Source organism: Borostomias antarcticus, assembly GCF_949987555.1.
Source record: "Borostomias antarcticus genome assembly, contig: scaffold_530, whole genome shotgun sequence".
Classification (NCBI taxonomy): Eukaryota; Metazoa; Chordata; class Actinopteri; order Stomiiformes; family Stomiidae; genus Borostomias; species Borostomias antarcticus.
The window spans coordinates 2,501-20,000 of NW_028175916.1; the positions used below are offsets into that span (position 1 = coordinate 2,501).

Sequence of the window (17,500 nt, forward strand, 5' to 3'; positions counted from 1 at the left end):
CAGCAGTGTTGCAGGTACACACACACACACACACACACACATGCAGACATACACACACACACATGCAGACATACACACACACACACACACACATGCAGACACACACACACACACACACACACACACATGCAGACATACACACACACACACACAGACACACACACACACACACACACACACACACACACACACACATAGGCGATTTTACCCTCTGAGAGTAGGGGGGGCAACATTTTGACGTGAGAAAAAAAACAAAACTTCTGCCGTCTCGTCCCATCTATTTACAAAGAATACCAGTTGTGAACAGTATGCTAATGAGAAATCCGTATGACAATTCAATATGTACAACGCATTAAACTTCATCTAGACACCACAAGCATGTCAATATGACTTTATGGCCGAGCACTAGGCCATACCCAACATCACAACATCAAACTTCAACTGCCTGCTGGTGCTAGCTTCCTCGCCGATGGTGATGTTGCTAGTGCTAGTGCTAGCTCCGATAGCCTCTGGAGCACTTCTGCATTCGATTGCACCTGCTGCGCTGTCATTTCGAGTGGTAGCTTCTTCATTAGCATTGCCAGATTTTTTTTATTTCATGAAGAAGTGGTAAATTGTTTTTATAGCTCTTTTTGCCATTATGAGCAGGTTGACTAGTTGTAGCTTGTTGAGCACTGAGCAGTACAGTCAGATCTCATTTTTTTCGACGGACGAGTTGTGCCATTAGTGGATTATGAATATATATATATATATTTAAAGGTAGCCTAGTTTAAGTAATAAATACACTTTTAAAATTAATGATGATTTAACACAAACTGGTACAAACCACAATTATGTATTTAATAATTGTGTTAATTAGTAAAAAAAAAAAAGAAAAAAAAAAGTTTTTTTTTTTTTTTTTTTTTAAGAATCTGAGCAGAGTTGGGCTGTCCAATCAGGGGGGGCACTTGCCCCCCCTGCCCCCCCTATAAAATCGCCAATGCACACACACACACACACGCAGACATACACACACACACACACACGCAGACACACACACACACACACACACACAGACACACACACACACACACACATGCAGACATAGACACACACACACTCGCAGACACACACACATGCAGACATAGACACACACACACACACACACACACAGACACACACGCAGACACACACACACACGCAGACACACACACACATGCAGACATAGACACACACACACACACACAAACACATGCAGACACACACACTCTCTCTCTAATTTCCTTCCTCCTCTTCTACTCTTCACCCTCATTTATCTCTCTCTATCTCCCCTCATCTCCCCACCTCCCTCTCTCTCTCTCTCTATCTCCCCTCATCTCCCTTCCTCTCTCTCTATCTCCCCTCATCTCCCCTCCCTCCCTTTCTCTCTCTATCTCCCCTCATCTCCCCACCTCCCTCTCCCTTCCTCCCTCTCTCTCTCTGCCCCTCCCTTCCTCCCCACCTCCCTCTCTCCAGGATCCGTCGCTCTACTTGGTTGCGTCTGCGTCTGCTCTCCCTGCCTCAGTATCGCCTCAGTGACGTCATGAGGGACTCACTTTCCCAGGATCCTCTAGCGACCGTGGCTCCACTCCTCACCGAGCCCCACCTCGCCGCCCTCGACCGGCGCCTTGCTACCGTCCTCCGGGTCGTCGACGGTTGCCTGGAGCGACGAGACGGCCATAGTGAGGCCGATAGTGAGGTCATCTACGACGACGCCGCTGGCTACAAGGGTCTGGTTGCCCCGGCAACCGGATAGCGAGGCCACAACACCGACCTTTTTCATGATCTATCCTCCAGAAGAAATGACAGCATCATGACGCGTTGAGGTGGCGCAGAGTGATGACATCACCATTAAGAAAGAGGAGTGATGGGGGCAGTTTATTAGGGGCGGGGCCTAACTGCACATAGGACCAGTCCTATGCAAGAAGTCCTCAACTGGCATAGGAGGCCACTAGTCTTGATGGTGGCGCTACAGCAACTGTCTAAAGTTTAAAACTAAAAAAAAAATCATAACACATCAGCCGTACGTGCTATCACTTTGCAACCACCACCAACATGTAGGCCCAAGTGAGCAGAAACTTCCATATGCTTTGAGCTGGCAGGAATTATGAAGTCCATCACTCTGTTTTTCTTAAAAACTGTAAAACCTACAGTATCAAACCCTACTCCTCCCACATTTATTGGTCAATTAACACCCCAATTGCTACACTACATCTTCACAGATTTTTGAAATATCACAAAATTGAGCCGACAGCACATCAAAATGTTTTACTGTAAACAGTACTGTATGCAGCTACTGCAAATACTCGCTCAATAAATCTCCAATGTTCATGAAAAAAATGACAACATTTTCATGACATGGTAGATGTAGTGTGAACATTTTCAGAATTTTATCTCAAAAACTGTATTTTTGACAGTATTTTGAAGTCTGTCCCTTCAAACTACTGCTGTTCATACAGGAAAAAATACACTACCCACAAGCCTATAGTGCAACAGCAATGTCTCCACCAATCAGAGACGTTGTTGTTGTTGGCAACCCCGCCTCAATAGCGCACCCTAGGACTACAACTGGCTAAATTGACTGATTGAGAGGATACCTGTGCCACTGATTGGTTGATTGGTTTCCAACGTCTTGTTAGTCTGTGTGTATAAAGCCTACATGTAGCTTCCCATCTTGTTCTTCGTCTGTTCATTATTTGCTGTAGCTGTGTGTTGTCCCTGGTGTTCTCCTGTGCCAACTTGTAAGTCTGTAAGCTTTGTCTTTTGTTCTCCACTTGAGCGTATACCTTGGTTTTATTGTTTAGTCTTTGGTTTTGGTTTTTGCCTTTATTTTAACAAGCATTTTATGGAAACTGCCGAAACCTCCATGTTACATGAACCTGTGACATTTACAGTACATGCAACCCTTGTGATGTTTTAACTCAGTGTAAAACCATATATGGCTTCTTACATGGCAGGTACCTCAACATGGCAGGTACCTCAAGAGTTGAAGCCCAAGGGGATGCAGAATAAAATTGCCAATGCTTACTCCACTGTGCTGTGTAACATGATTTTTTTAAACAGTATTTTTAATTTGTAGCTGTTACTGGTTTTTGTTGTAGCTGTTAGTTTTCTTTTGTTTGCATTTGTTTGCCTTGTTTCATCTGACCAGTCTTGTCGCAATCAATGCCACCTGTGTTCAATCCAATCAAATCAGTGAATCCATGCTCATGCTGTGTTCGTGTGCTCCTCAGAAATGTCATATTTACCGTATTTACGTATTTAGTTACAAGCACATGAACGGCCCTAAGGTCATAATTACGAGTGGGAAATTGGGGAATAACGATGATACCCGACTTTTATGAGTTGTGATGTTTCATGACGTTCTTGACAGCAAAAAATGGCGTAAAGAAGGGCAACCCTGGCAGCAATTCACGGTAAAAAAATTATATAGTTCGTTATTTTGTTGTTTTGCAGTCCCTTTTCAACCTAAAAATCAATCACACACGCAGGTGCTAACAAGTTTAGCCGTACATTTTAGCAACATGGCTAGCTAGCTAAGCAACTATTAGCTAATAATAGTTGAGCTAATAAGCAAATTAAAACGTGAACTCATACCTGATGCGTATTCACTCTTCATGCTGCCGCTGAAACAGAGAGCAGCTTTGAGGGACTTGCTTTCGCTGATCATAAATCCCCCACAGAAAAACAACCTTCATCCATGTTTGTTGGTGTTTTGTTGCTCTTTCCGACCAAAAGCACTTGAATGCGTGTATGTCGTAATTACGACTTCACAACTGGTAAGTACGAGCTTCTGAGGTTCACATGAATGCAGCATCAGTCCAGAGTCCCACAACTCATTCACATCACAGTATGTAGATCTAACACGTTTATGCAGGATTCCTATGGTGGAAATATCTAGCTGTGACGTTTATACTTTTTTACGTCAAACTGCCAGCTTCTCACTTGGCTCAAACAAGACCATAGCTGTGTTCGGAATCGCTCCCTATTCACTATATAGTGCACTATATAGGGCGTCAGCCATTTTGTTTGTAGTGTCCGAATTCTCCACGGAATTTTCGTTCCCTATATAGTTCACTATTTATTACCCACAATTCAACTTGATTTGCAGGGAACAGTGCATGTTACATTTTCTCCGTTCAACTCGCCTGGGACCAGGTCCCCTGGAGCTATTTCGCCTGGCTGTCCATCGCGTTGTTGTGAACAGAATGAATACCACCTACTAGCAAACAAAACATGTTCAGTCATAATTATACTGTTAAAACTAAGATGCCTGGATAACAAAATATTTTTTCCAACGGATATATTTGACGAAAGTGATTAATAAGCAAGACGATTTTCATTGCTAACTCAGAGCGGGGAGAGCCACGAACGCGCGTTTGCATTTCACATCTGTTCGTGGACTACAAAAACGCGTCATTGGCGCCTTGTCAAATAAACGTGAACAACCCGAATTATGCCTTATGGCTTATGTGAACAAGGCCAACCCAAAAGGGCGAGATAGCCTATGTTGCCTGGCAACCATTTAATTCAGAACTATAGCCTATCGCGGAAGATTTTGTAACTACTAAAAATGATAAGAATGATCGGTAAATAAATTATTGAACGTTACTACTGAGTGTTTTTTGTGAATATATATATATATATATATTGACCACGAGAGGCAATGGGTTACAGGGGATTTTACCACAGCTACGTTTTTTTTTTTTAACAACGCCCCGTAGCTGTGGTAAAATCCCCTGTAACCCACTGCCTCTCGTGGTCAATTCCTTAATTTACTACTCCTTTAAGCGAGGACAGATCCAGTTGATTCCCGGGTTGGACTGTGCAACATATTTGAGGGGTTATTTTGCAATATCGGATATTTATTGTTTACAATGGTGTCAATTTCAAAGCGTTTCTCGGTTTTCAGCTTCTTGCTATTAGGATCGCAGTTTCTCATTTCGCCAGAAATGTGCGTTTTTGTGTTTTTTTTTTCTACTTCTACAGTAGGCTATACTACAGTAATGACCCTTCTCTTGCACAACTCTGCTCTGGCCAAACACAAGTTGTTGTTTTTCTTCAGTTTCCTCAGAAATTCTGCGGAAGGCTTATAACATTATCTGATCACATTTGTATGTACAGTAGTTGAGCAACAAAATCCTTTTCCTGCTTCACTGTTTTTGACGTCCCATTGGTCAAAATTAACACATCCTGGTTAACAGGAAACTGCCTATAGCGATGACTTGACGCATTTTCAAAGATATCTGATATCTTTTAAAATATTTCCATTGGAGCAATCAGCATCAGATCATATCAAACATACTGTGACATTTCCCAACCAAACTGTTAGATATGATTGAAAAGCACAAGAAGTGCCCTTCTGCTTTTATCTACTTGTTACTATTATTGACAGATAGAAACATGTAAAGGCCGACTAATTAATGTGAAATACAGCAGGTTGCATAGACCATGTATTCATTCCTCGATTAGAACAAATACAACTTATTGCCTTCATATTCCTCAACTCTATGCGAGTACTTGTTGATCTATTCATTTTGTTGCTGTTGTGTTAATTCAGCATATTAATCTAAGAGTACAACACAGTACATTCATTTAAATGGATTTGAAATGCAAACATTTCTAATAGGGCTTGGGAAAATGTAGTCCCAGACACGACCATCTTGTTTCTACACAGGTGTGTAGATACACCTGTGTAGAAACAAGATGGTCGTACACACCTGTGTAGAAACAAGATGGTCGCGTCTGGGACTACATTTTCCCAAGCCCTATACAAATCCACCATCTTTCTCCCTCAAACTCACAACAGCAGATTATATACATTCCTGGAACATATTTGTGGTGTGTTTGATTTATATCTTAGTTTTCAAATTGGTGACTGCTCCACCGGTGTCACTGTACTGAGTAAATCAAATCAAGCTCCCTCCAAGTACTATTAGTATCAAACAGTATCACACCCTGGCTGACAGCATGTTTTTGGGAGGTGCTGTTACAACACCCTCCCCCTTCTCGTTCAAATATGAGCCACATTTCCTGTTAGTCGGAAGACCGTCCACACTCGGTGAGTTTGCATTATGATACATCTTTAAACATACAAAAGCAACTGTTTCTATTCATCTCACATTCTTTTTTATTTGGTATCTATGACAACATACATAGACCTATGTCTGGAACTGAAATTTACTCATTACAAAAAAAATTGGTGGACTTTGCAATCATTGTTCGGTGTGTGTGCGTGTGCGTGTGTGTGTGTGTGTGTGTGCATCACAGTGAACCATAATGCTGCCACTGGAGTTAACAAGATGTTTCTCAGTGCTGATGTTCATTACTCAAGGTTTGGCTGTGTTTTCTCATCACTTCAATCACAACTCTACACACATGTTTCAAATACAAAATCCATATTTGGATCCTTATCCGGTGCAAGTCACAGTTTGCACCGGATAAGGAGGTGCAAGTCACAGTTTGCACATTTGAGGTTGTTCCATAGGTCTCATTGTACAGTAGTAGGAACTAGGCATGCACCGAGACATCATTGTGTGTGTGTGTGTTTCAGGACTGTTTGCCGATGACCAGAGACAGCTCTCTTTAAATTGTGATGAGAAGAGTGTGTGTGAGTTGGAAGGATCTTCTGTACAAATGACTTGTAGGTACACAGTGCCCGCAATGTCAGGCCAAGGCCATCACAGATTGTACTGCTTCAACAATGACAAGAGAAAGATGTGGGAGGACAAGAGCATCCCGCAGCCTCTCGAAGAAGACCCAGAGTATATGGGACGCGTTGGCCGAATGGGTGTTTCAGGTGTACTTGGTTACGGGTCTCAAGCCATCACTGAACATGTTCAAATCCTAGACCTGAGAACAAGTGACTCGGCTCTGTATCGCTTCCGGTTGGAGACGGAGAACTACGGATGGAAGATGAGCGTATCGGGGACGACTCTCTTGGTGACAGGTAGGCGCTCCCTAAAAGCATTAGGCTACATGTGGAAGTTTGTGGTGTCACCTGGTGTCAGTCTGGTGTCACCAGACCTTCGACTGTTGTAACTCTTCGTGCAGACGGCTCTTGAATATCATTAACATTTTACGTTTTCATTTCACTGACGCTTTTATCGAAAGGGATTTGTCTGGAGTAAGCAAACCGACTCCACGTACCAGCCATTGTCAGTAGGAGGCCTTCAATAAGAACAAGTGCCACCACAGTGCTTGAGAAAAAAGAGGATTCAGATTCAGAAATAAAATCTATAATAATAGATTTACCTCATTTACAGTTGTGTTGCTACTGTAACATTTTGCAAGCGGGGTGAATCGGTTAAACTCACCTCCCTGGTTGAAAAACCGCTCTCACCAGTGGCATCCAATTTCTAGCTTTTTCGGCGACATCGTTGGTCTAAACGGTAACCGTGGCGATGTCAGTCAGATCAAGTCTGCCCGCGTCACTAAAAAGCGATACTGACGGGTGACACAGGGACACCTTTGACGTCGGTAGGCTTTTGTTTCCTACTCTAGGTCTTCAGGTAAAGGTGACCCCCGCCACGCAGAAGATGAGGGGGACCCTGATGTGTTTCACCAGCTGTGACCTGAGAAAAGAACCCATATATACATGGTACAAGAACGGGCAGCATCTGAGCCAAACTGGTAAGACCCTGGAGTACCCCAATGCTACTGGAACCGAAGACGGAGGCAGCTACTCCTGTGCTGTAGAAGGCCGTGAGGATCTCCGCTCTCCTGCAGTGTGTGAGTGTGGATCTAACTACACTGTTACTAGAGATCATTACCATGCAGAGTACTCTTTCTGTATATGCTACTGTATTGCTGTTTTGTGTACCGTAGCTTCTTTTTATTCACAACTATGTTAACTACACAGAATGCAAACCAAACCTCTATTCTGTCTTCTCCTCTTGAACCATGAGATCACCACTCCGCAAATACACAGATTCCTGTTTGAGCTGGTTTTGTTTGATATCAGAATGTTCCAATACTTACATATGATCAATCACCTTAATCAAGTGCAGTGCTATGTATTTGATAGGATTTGCAAACGCTATCAAAGTGTTTGGTAAGGTCGGGTCTGATTAGATGATTTCCCATCATCCCACACAGGTGTTGCGGGTCCAGGTAACTGCTGGCATGTCAACTACGCCAACAGGTCTATCTGCGCCTTCACCGGGTCCACGGTGGACCTCCTCTGCTCCTTCACTGTCCCACCCGGCCAGGACATCGCAGACTCTTTCTGGAAGATTGCCAAATCTGAGTACGACCTGAGACTGAATCCTCGGTATGCCGGTCGGGTGGAATACCGGGGCGATAAGACGAAAGACTGCACCCTGAGAATCGCAGACCTGAGAGAGGCCGACGCGGACAAGTACAAGTTTTACTTTGAGACCCGGGCAAGAAGCTTCGATGACAGCATTGGTGTCACTTTGGTAGTCAAAGGTACTTGGAATTATTTGATGTGTTTGATTGAACGTTTGAATTACTACTGTACTTTGTAAGAAGCAGTTAGTGATCTCAGGAATGATGCAGCAGCAGGAATATGCTCACACCAACCGAGGGGCGATCTGGAAGGTTCACTCTCTTCTCTTCCTGTTTCTTCTCTTTCTTCAACCTTTCCTCCCATATAGAACTAACGGTCACAGTCCATCCCCCCATCGCCACAGAAGGGGAGAGGGTTTTCATATGGTGTAACGCAGGCTGCCCCTTTCACAGGTACCACGATCTGAAGTGGTACAAAAACGGAAGCCCACTGACCCCGCCCACTGCCAGGAGCAGGTTCAGTTATGAAATGCAACTAGACCGTGTCAGCGGAGAGGATGCAGGAAGCTACTACTGCGTGCTGATTGGCCAGGAGGACGTCGTTGCTCTGGCTAGCACTCTCACCGTCAAATGTGAGTTGGCCTGAGGGCTTGGTGAATCTGTGAGGAACACGTAGTGTTGCTTGTGGGAGTTAGGGATTATAAGACTATTAAATGTTTATTATATAGTTATATTATTAAAATATTTGCTACAAGGTAGCTAGTCAAGTGGTTAGCTTCAAATCAGTAAACAAAAAAAAAAGCTTGTTCTGTCTGTCAAACTGGCTCTGGATGGCTGGATGCAATAATCAGTCATGTGACTGGTTCCATTTGTAAACACCAGCCATCACCAAAGCAACACTTCCTGTGTTCTTTCTGGTTCTCTTCAAGGAATATAAAAAGGGAGGAAGCCTCAGAAAGCCACTGTGCAATTATTTAAGGAATCATCTCCATGTTGGCTGCCAGTGCAGAAGAAGTAGTTTCAGATCCAGCTTCATCCTCCTTTTTACATTCCTTGGTTTCCTTAGCAGCAGAAACACTTCCTGTGTTCTTCCTGGTTGTGATCTCTCCCCTTCCTGTGCTCTTCCTGGTTGTGATCTCTTCCCTTCCTGTGTTCTTCCTGGTTGTGATCTCTACCAGACGCCCCCAAGTCTACCATGGTGAATACCAGTAGCATCACAGAGGAAGGCTTTGAGACTCTGGCGTGCAGCAGTGATGCCGTCCCACCGGTGGACACGTACACCTGGTACGTCAGGAACAGCTCTGGTGCGACGGTCGTGCAAACAGGCGGGGAAGCAAATTACATCATCCATCGAGGCAGCGCTGATCAGTACTTCTGTGGAGCGGCGAACAGTGTCGGAGCTCAGAACTCCACCATCGTTGACCCCAACCAAGACAGTAAGATATGACTCTGTCATTCAATTTAATTCAATTCAATCCAATTCAATTTGATTCGACTCAATTCAATTATTATTATTATTATTTAATTTCATTCAATTCATTTCCATTCCATTCATTCAATTCAACAATAATGGCATACAGATGATATCTTCAGGCTTTATTGCTGTGTGGATATCAAAGTATTAAAGTGAGTTCAGTTTAGTTTAGTGTATTTAGATCAGGACAGTGCTTATTGATGAACGTGTCAAAAACGTAAATATGCCAGATTGTAGCCCGGAGGCTAGTTTCCATCTGAAGCCCATTATGTCATTTGTCATAGTCATTTGGTGCACAAGGCCTTGAATAACGCAGGGTCACTTTTGTAATCTATACCATTCCCGGTCTCTCTGTTGTCTTCCTCTTTCCCAGGCCCCTCATCAGTGTCTCCCTGGGCCCCTGACATGGTGCTGGTGGTCGTGGTGGTCGTGGTGGTCGTGTCTGTCATGGCTGCTGGAGTCCTAGTCCTCCTCTGCAGCACACTGAAGAGGTCAGCATCTACACTCACACTATCAGCCTCTGTCCAAATCAACCCCTAATCACGAATCCCTAATCCCTGATTCAAATTCCTCAACCCCAATCCCTAACTCAAATGCCCAAGCCCCTATGTCTATGATCTTAAAGGAGCACACAGGTGCAGAGATTACATGTAGATTCATAATTTTCATCCGCAAAATAAGGTATATAGGTTCCGTTTCTTCTGATCAACTCAAGTGCACCAGGGTTTAGAGTTAAGAGGTTGGTTTTGTTCGGGGAAAATAAGGTACACTGGAAACTCCACCCTCAACACACCTCTTTTCCTGTTAGGAGGAAAGGAAGAGGAAGTGATGTCACAGCCGGGACACGGGTGAGTCTGGACCCAATTGTATTCTTTGATGTGGCAGTTTGATGTTTTTGAAATGCTGCAATTGAAGGAGACGCAAGTGTTTACGATACTTTTTGAATAACTGCTTCCTTAAAGAAAAAAGTTGAATAAAGTTGAATAAAGATAAATGCATAAATGTCATGTACAACAGACCTAGTACCTAATAGCACCAGGATGTCTCACTGGCTTAAAGGGCAATGCTCGTTTTTGACAACCTGGACCTTATTTACGACATATTATAAGAAGTTTGACTCACCGAGATCACTTTGGTGTAGTTCGGAGGCCTGTAGAAGAAATTTAAAATCCAGCGCGAGCCAGTATACCCATGTAATGACGGTGATCGGGGCACCGAGAAGGCAGTTTCTCAAAATCTATTTTCGGCCGCTAAACGGTTGTTTTCATCAATCAGATTGGATGAATCGACAGTTGAGATTCCTCAACGCGAGGCATTGTTTCGGTTTTCAAATACAGGGTCTTTAGCCTCTGTAATATGATCTTTATACGCCTTTCCCCACTTGCTCCAGCACGCATGCGCACAGGCCAGCGCGCAGACTGGCTATTCTCCGGCTCACATTCTCTGCGCTACGATCGTTGTTGGTGCCGAGAATATTGTCGTCGTCATTCGTCAGCAACAATCCGATCGTAGCGCAGAGAATGTGAGCCGGAGAATAGCCAGTCTGCGCGCTGGCCTGTGCGCATGCGTGCTGGAGCAAGTGGGGAGAGGCCTCCGAACTACACCAAAGTGATCTCGGTGAGTCAAACTTCTTATAATATGTCGTAAATAAGGTCCAGGTTGTCAAAAACGAGCATTGCCCTTTAAGATAAGACTTTATTGATCCCCCCAGGGGGAAATTTGGCATCTCAGCAGTTGACAATTACAGAAAGGTTGGAAAGGAGAGACACAGATTAACAAAAAAGAAAGAGACACTCGATAATGGGGGGGGTGTGAATGAAATTCAAGTCTCACCAAAGTGTTCTGTTTTCCTACTTGACTGTTGTTCTAACTTTGTAGTTCGTTCTCATAGATCAGTCTGTTAAAACTACAAATTCTTCCTGTGTGACATCACTTCCCTGTCCTCTTCATCCTGAAACTATGTCACTTCCTTTTTCACTGTATAACCTATCGACCTCGTCCACATCTGACTCACTCTGCCTGGATTCACTTCCTGTGCTAGAGTCCGACTCTGCAGAATCGTAACAGAATAAAACTATTGCCTTTGTTTAAAACCAGCTTGACCGACCACTCAGCGTGTTCTTTGAAATCTAAACTAAACCAAGTAAGATTTTTCCTTAACAGCGGGGTGTCAGTACTCGATCGGTTTCAGCTGCCCGATCGGTTCCAATAGCATCTGCACATGCGCGCTTGGGCCGTCATCTTGAACGGCACCACTTGACTTGATGATGGAGTTCATTCTGTTCACAACACCGCGATGGGCAGCCAGGCGAAGGAGCTCCAGGGGACCTGGTCCCAGGCGAGTTGAACAGCTGTCCACCCAGAGACGGGATCTCTCGTTGCGGCATGAAGTTTGCGGCTAACCCGCCGAGCTTGAAACAGAATGAATACCACCTACTAGCAAACAAAACATGTTCAGTCACAATTATACTGTTAAAACTAAGATGCCTGGATAAAAAAAAAGTTTTCCAATGGATATATTTGACGAAAGTAGATTAGCAAAGATCAGCACGCTTTTCATCGCTAACTCAGAGCGGGGAGAGCCATCTGTTCGTGGACTACAAGAACGCGTCATTGATACCTTTGACTGCGCATGACTTCTAAAAAGAGTTTTGTCTCGCTCCCCCTAGAGGGCACATGACAGAACTTCACAGCCAGCTAAGGACCAGAGACACAGCTCAGCTGACGATGACAACATGGACGTAAGTACACAAGTCAGCGGTGTTGCAGTAAGCATGCTTTCTGAAGGCAAAAACCAATGAATACTAATGTGACGCAATTTACAGTAGTGAGACTTGACTGACCATTACCTTTCTCTCCTCAACTATAACCCCCCCTCCACTCTGTTCCCTCCATCTCCTCCCCTCTCTACCCTTCTCTTCCTCTCTCCTCACCTCTTCCTCCCTCCTCTCTCGTCTTCCCTATAACCCCAGGCCACCTATGCTGACCCTGATGAATACGATGATGTGAACCAGTCTACGTACACAGCCCTCCGGAGAGATGCTCGTTCTTCTGTGTACGACACCATCCAGGAGAGAGACTGTGATGAATATGATGATGTGGTCTAGTCTACGTACACAACCCTCCAGAGAGATGCTTGTTTGTGTCTATAGTCATGTTTCCATCCACTTGTCAATCGAATTGTGTGAGGATCGCTAAAAATATGAATGCGAATAAAGCCGGTGAACGTGCGTTTCCATCTAGAGCTTTAAATCGGATAAAGCATTTATCACAAAAGACTTTTATTGAACAAGAAAAAAATCCGATGAGATCGACGGTACAAACTTTTGGTCGATTTTCATGATTTTTAATCGAATTTTACTGTTTCCATAAGGCATTTTTAATTCGATATAACTTAATTCGCATAAAACGTGTGGATGGAAACAAGGCTTATGACACCATCCAGGAGAGACACCATCCAGGAGAGACACCATCCAGGAGAGACACCATCCAGGAGAGACAATCACCTCAGAGTCAGAGGAACTGAAGGACTGGAGCAGACAAGACCAAACCACAGCTTTTTATTATGCTTTTCAAATAGCTAGTAACAACCGATAACTATGCATGGTTTGAATGGCTCGGTACCGTACATGTAAGAAGCAACAGTTTTCTTTTTAGGTTATAAACTATGCTATGATTTTGAGGAGTGACCTATTCACCACAAGTGAGAGGGACAACCTAATAACAGAGGGTTCAAAAAGTGCATATTTACGGTAAAGATATTTTCAACAGCTTATGAAGGATTTATGGTCTGTAAGAGGACAGTTCTTCCATGTACCTTTCATCATATTGCTTAGCATTATAGTAAATGCAATCAATTGAGTATATTATTGTTTCTTCTACTATAAATGGCAAATGGAAGGAAACACTTTTTTCTTGAATAAATGCATGATGAAAGACAACTATTCCATCTGTGTCCGTTACTGTATGATAACGTAATTTCATACACCTTCAATCAATCAATCAATCAATCAATTAATGCTTTATTTGTATAGCGCATTTCATACCCAGAGGCAACACAATGCGCTTTACAGAGAACAAGGGAGGTGGGCGTACGACCCACTCTCTACATATTCCAGAGGGAAGCAAAAAACAGTAATCACCCGGGGGCCAGATAAGTGAGCTGTAAAAATTCTTCCCTGACCTCTCTCTTGACTCTAATATATCTATACAAGGAAGCAGTTGGGGTCAGTTGGGTTTAACTCAAACAGTTTGCTCGCTTGGAAGAAGAATTTGATAGTTTTGTCTCTGACTTGGAAGGAGGCGGGCTCCTGACAGTGCAGTTGCCCCTGTGTGAGGCCCCCCCCCTGCGGGGCCCCGGGCAGTTGCCCCCCCCCCCTGCCCCCTTTCCGTTCACAGACCCTCTCAATAATGCAGAAGGCCCTGGTCGTATCAATGACTCTCTTTCTCTCCCTCTCTTTCTCTCCCCCTCTCTCGCTCCCTGAAGACAGGTGATGACTAGGGATGAAAAGGCTCACTAACAAATGAGAGAGAGGGAGAGAGAGAGAGAGAGAGAGAGAGAGACATCACTCCATCAAGCTGTTTAGGGTTAGCAGGTCCTATTGACGCCCGAAACAAGGATAATAGAAAAGTTGTCTTTCACTATCGACAGACAACGAGAGAAGAAAAGACGTCAATAAATCCTTTTGGGACTTTTGATCAGACTCACGTGACTTTTTCTATTCTAACCTCGAATACTCTTTGGGATTTAAGAGTGGCTTTTTCATAGTTGTACCTCGGCTACAGTATTGTACGTTCCCCTTTTTTCCACTTTCATTTTGTGAGGACAGAGAGGACAACATGTCGGGAACGAACAGTGACCAGCTACACAAGTCTACCTTGACAGTGTACACGGTGAGTTCTCTAATACTTGAGTGGGCTTCATCATCCCTATGAGCTCAGCTCACAGTCAGGAAGTGACTTTAAATATAAAAAGCGTTTTGCTTTTTATATTTAAAGTCACTTCCTGACTGTGACAAACTTTCGAAGCTTTGTATAGCTTCTCATACTGTAATCAATCCAGGATTGGCATAAATATTTGAAATAATTTCCATGAGTACAATGGATTTATTATTTCAGTTTGGATTGTAAACTGATGTAATTGAAATTGAATTAGAGATATAGAGTATTAGAGATATAGAGTAGGCCTCTCTTCAGAAGATAACCATAGAGATTAGAGATATGGAGTGTAGGTCTCTCTTCAGAGCTCCTTTTATCCGCTCTCCTGTTCTGTCATCTCAAAGTTAAGTTAATATGTTCTGTCTTTTCCTTAAACTCCCTTCATCCCTTTAAACAAAAACACCCTTTATACAACGGTTCAGGTTCAAATTCAGCTAGCAGAGGCGAACGTTCGTCGCAAACATGTTTTCTCCAAACGGTCACATTTGAACGGCTTTTAATGAACGTTCCAAATAGTTCGCATAAACGCAACAATCCCCATGGGAGCACATCCCCAGTAAGCCTGGGTCCGTTGTGATCCTCGTTGTTACTGGCGAACTACCTCTCCAGACTGTTAGCTTCTGTTAGCAAACGTCGGTTCTTGATTCTGATTAGCTGGACGCCGTGTTAAAATACTTTGTAACACACACCTGGGACCGCATATCATTCCATTTTCAGTAATAATGCGCCTCCCATTTGACCCAATGCATTGTAGGCCTATCGGTGTGTTTTTTCAAAACAACTGAACATTCCATCCAATGCATCTGTTGCTTGGCAACGCTTTTGTTAGGGGAAATATTTTGCTCGGCGGAATTGAGGGAATGATGATTCGTTTTGAATAAATGTTAATATTTTACATTGCTGTGTGTTTATTTTACACTAATAGATGTAGTAACCGTTGTATAAAAGCAATAAACCACGAGAGGCCGTGTGTTATAGTGATTTTATAACAGCTAGGGGGGTTTGCTCTGCTTCGCGTCGTGCCTAACAACGCCCCCTAGCTGTTATAAAATCACTATAACACACGGCCTCTCGTGGTTTATTGCTTAAATAAGGTCTCTGTATTATTAAAGAGGAGTTCAGAGAAGTTAATGTCAACCTGGACGAGGATTGATGTGATTGCAATGTGTGTGTGTGTGTGTGTGTGTGTGTGTGTGTGTGTGTCTGTGTGCCTGTAGAGCCTGATGGAACAGTTTAACCCAGGTCTACAGAAGCTAGTTGCTCTGGGAAACAGCTACGTCAAGGCCTTTCAAGGTGAGTGTGTGTGTGTGTGTGCCTGAGTGTGTGTTTAAGTGTGTGTGTGTGTGTTGGTGAGAGAGAGAGTATCTTTAAGCATGCATTAATATCCTCGATCTGTGTATTACTACTGCACTCTTACACGCGTTTTCTGCAGGCAGTAATTAGGTGGAGAACATGTATCTTAAATGGCCTTAGCTGATACAAACACTCACAGGTCAACTAGTAACACACACACACACACGCGCGCACACACGCACACACACACACACATAGTGTAAAGTGATGCCGCTGCCCAGGCCTCTTCCTGGATCAAGCCCAAGAAGATTAGGTATCGACCACCAAAGGTATGTGTTTACCTATTGGACAGAATTGGGATCATATTGACTAATTGGGATCTGTTCTCTTGATTGTAGTCGCTTTGGACCATGGGGCAATTTTACTGTATACAGTATATAGTGCACATAATGTTTTCATAGTGTGTGTGTGTGTGTGTGTGTGTGTGTGTGTGTGTGTGTGTGTGTGTGTGTGTGTGTGTGATTTTGCAGCCTTGGCCGTCACCAGTGAGGCCTACTTCAGTGCTGTGACAAAGATGGGCGAACAGGCTCTACACACACTCTCATCTCGCTCACTTGGTAAGTGGGTGACTTTGTGTGCGTGGGTGTGTGTGTGTGTGTGTGCACGTGTGGGTGTATACGTAACTTTTTCCATAAGATTTACTTTCTCACAGAATTATTTTGGGGCGGAGTGTACAGTATGTGACTTAGCATTGCTACACTAATTAGCATCACAATGATCTCCCAAAAAACAAAATGAATGGGCCCATTTATCACCGTTAGCGTAGCATGACTTGAGTAGCTTGTAGCCCGGCTATAGCTGAGAAGGTCAGGGAGCTAGCTGCGGCGTGACCAGAGCTAGTATCGGGTGGCAATGTTGAATAATGTAGGGAGACAGTCTTTCAACTAGTCTCAATTCATTAGCTCACCCAGGGCCATGACAACAGAGCTGGAAAGACCAGAGAGAGACAGGCGTCCGTCTAGCTACGTAGCTTGTGGTGGGAAGTTGAAGGTACAGCGTGTTTGACTCAAGGAGGTTATATTAGGTTTGACTGGGAACAAGGAATTAGATAAGATTAGATAAGGTGAGGTTTTTTTGGACTTGGCTTCAGTTACAGTGAAAGTTACTGTGAAAAATAAAATGTGCGAAATGTTAGTGGGCGGCGTGTGTGTGTGTGAGAGTTTGTAGTGTGGTGTGTATGTGACAGTAATCTCCACTGTTCAATCGTCCGTTCAACAGGAGATGTTTTGATGCAGATCTCAGAGACTCAGAGAAGACTCACTGCAGAGATGGAGGGTGTGGTCAGTGTGTCTCCTGTCTGGTTCAACTACATCTACGACTGAACTCTTATCTTACCTAGAGACACACAAAACTACTGTAGCCTGAGCATCTGTCCCTTTACAACAGTAGAACATTGTTCCCTTTGACACAAAACTAACGAGACATTGGGAGGACTTTACAAGCAGGAACCAACATTGAGGCTATGGA

General features: G+C 43.7%; 2 protein-coding genes across 2 annotated transcripts in view; both read left to right on the plus strand.

Annotated features, from left to right (window-relative positions):
- LOC311329046 (extracellular serine/threonine protein kinase FAM20C-like) overlaps positions 1 to 1,774 on the plus strand; it is a gene marked incomplete at both ends in the record, with an annotated part of 3,631 nt that extends 1,857 nt beyond the window's left edge. The window contains 2 exons of the mRNA XM_084462933.1: positions 1 to 14; positions 1,495 to 1,774. The exon at positions 1 to 14 is cut by the window's left edge and continues 46 nt beyond it. Coding sequence (XP_084319059.1) covers positions 1 to 14; positions 1,495 to 1,774 — 294 coding nt within the window. The remainder of the gene's footprint in view (positions 15 to 1,494) is intronic.
- Positions 1,775 to 14,581: 12,807 nt separating this feature from the next.
- LOC311329047 (BAR/IMD domain-containing adapter protein 2-like 2) overlaps positions 14,582 to 17,500 on the plus strand; it is a gene marked incomplete at both ends in the record, with an annotated part of 7,402 nt that continues 4,483 nt past the window's right edge. The window contains 4 exons of the mRNA XM_084462934.1: positions 14,582 to 14,635; positions 15,898 to 15,973; positions 16,504 to 16,590; positions 17,252 to 17,313. Of these exons, the coding sequence (XP_084319060.1) occupies positions 14,582 to 14,635; positions 15,898 to 15,973; positions 16,504 to 16,590; positions 17,252 to 17,313 (279 nt within the window). The remainder of the gene's footprint in view (positions 14,636 to 15,897; positions 15,974 to 16,503; positions 16,591 to 17,251; positions 17,314 to 17,500) is intronic.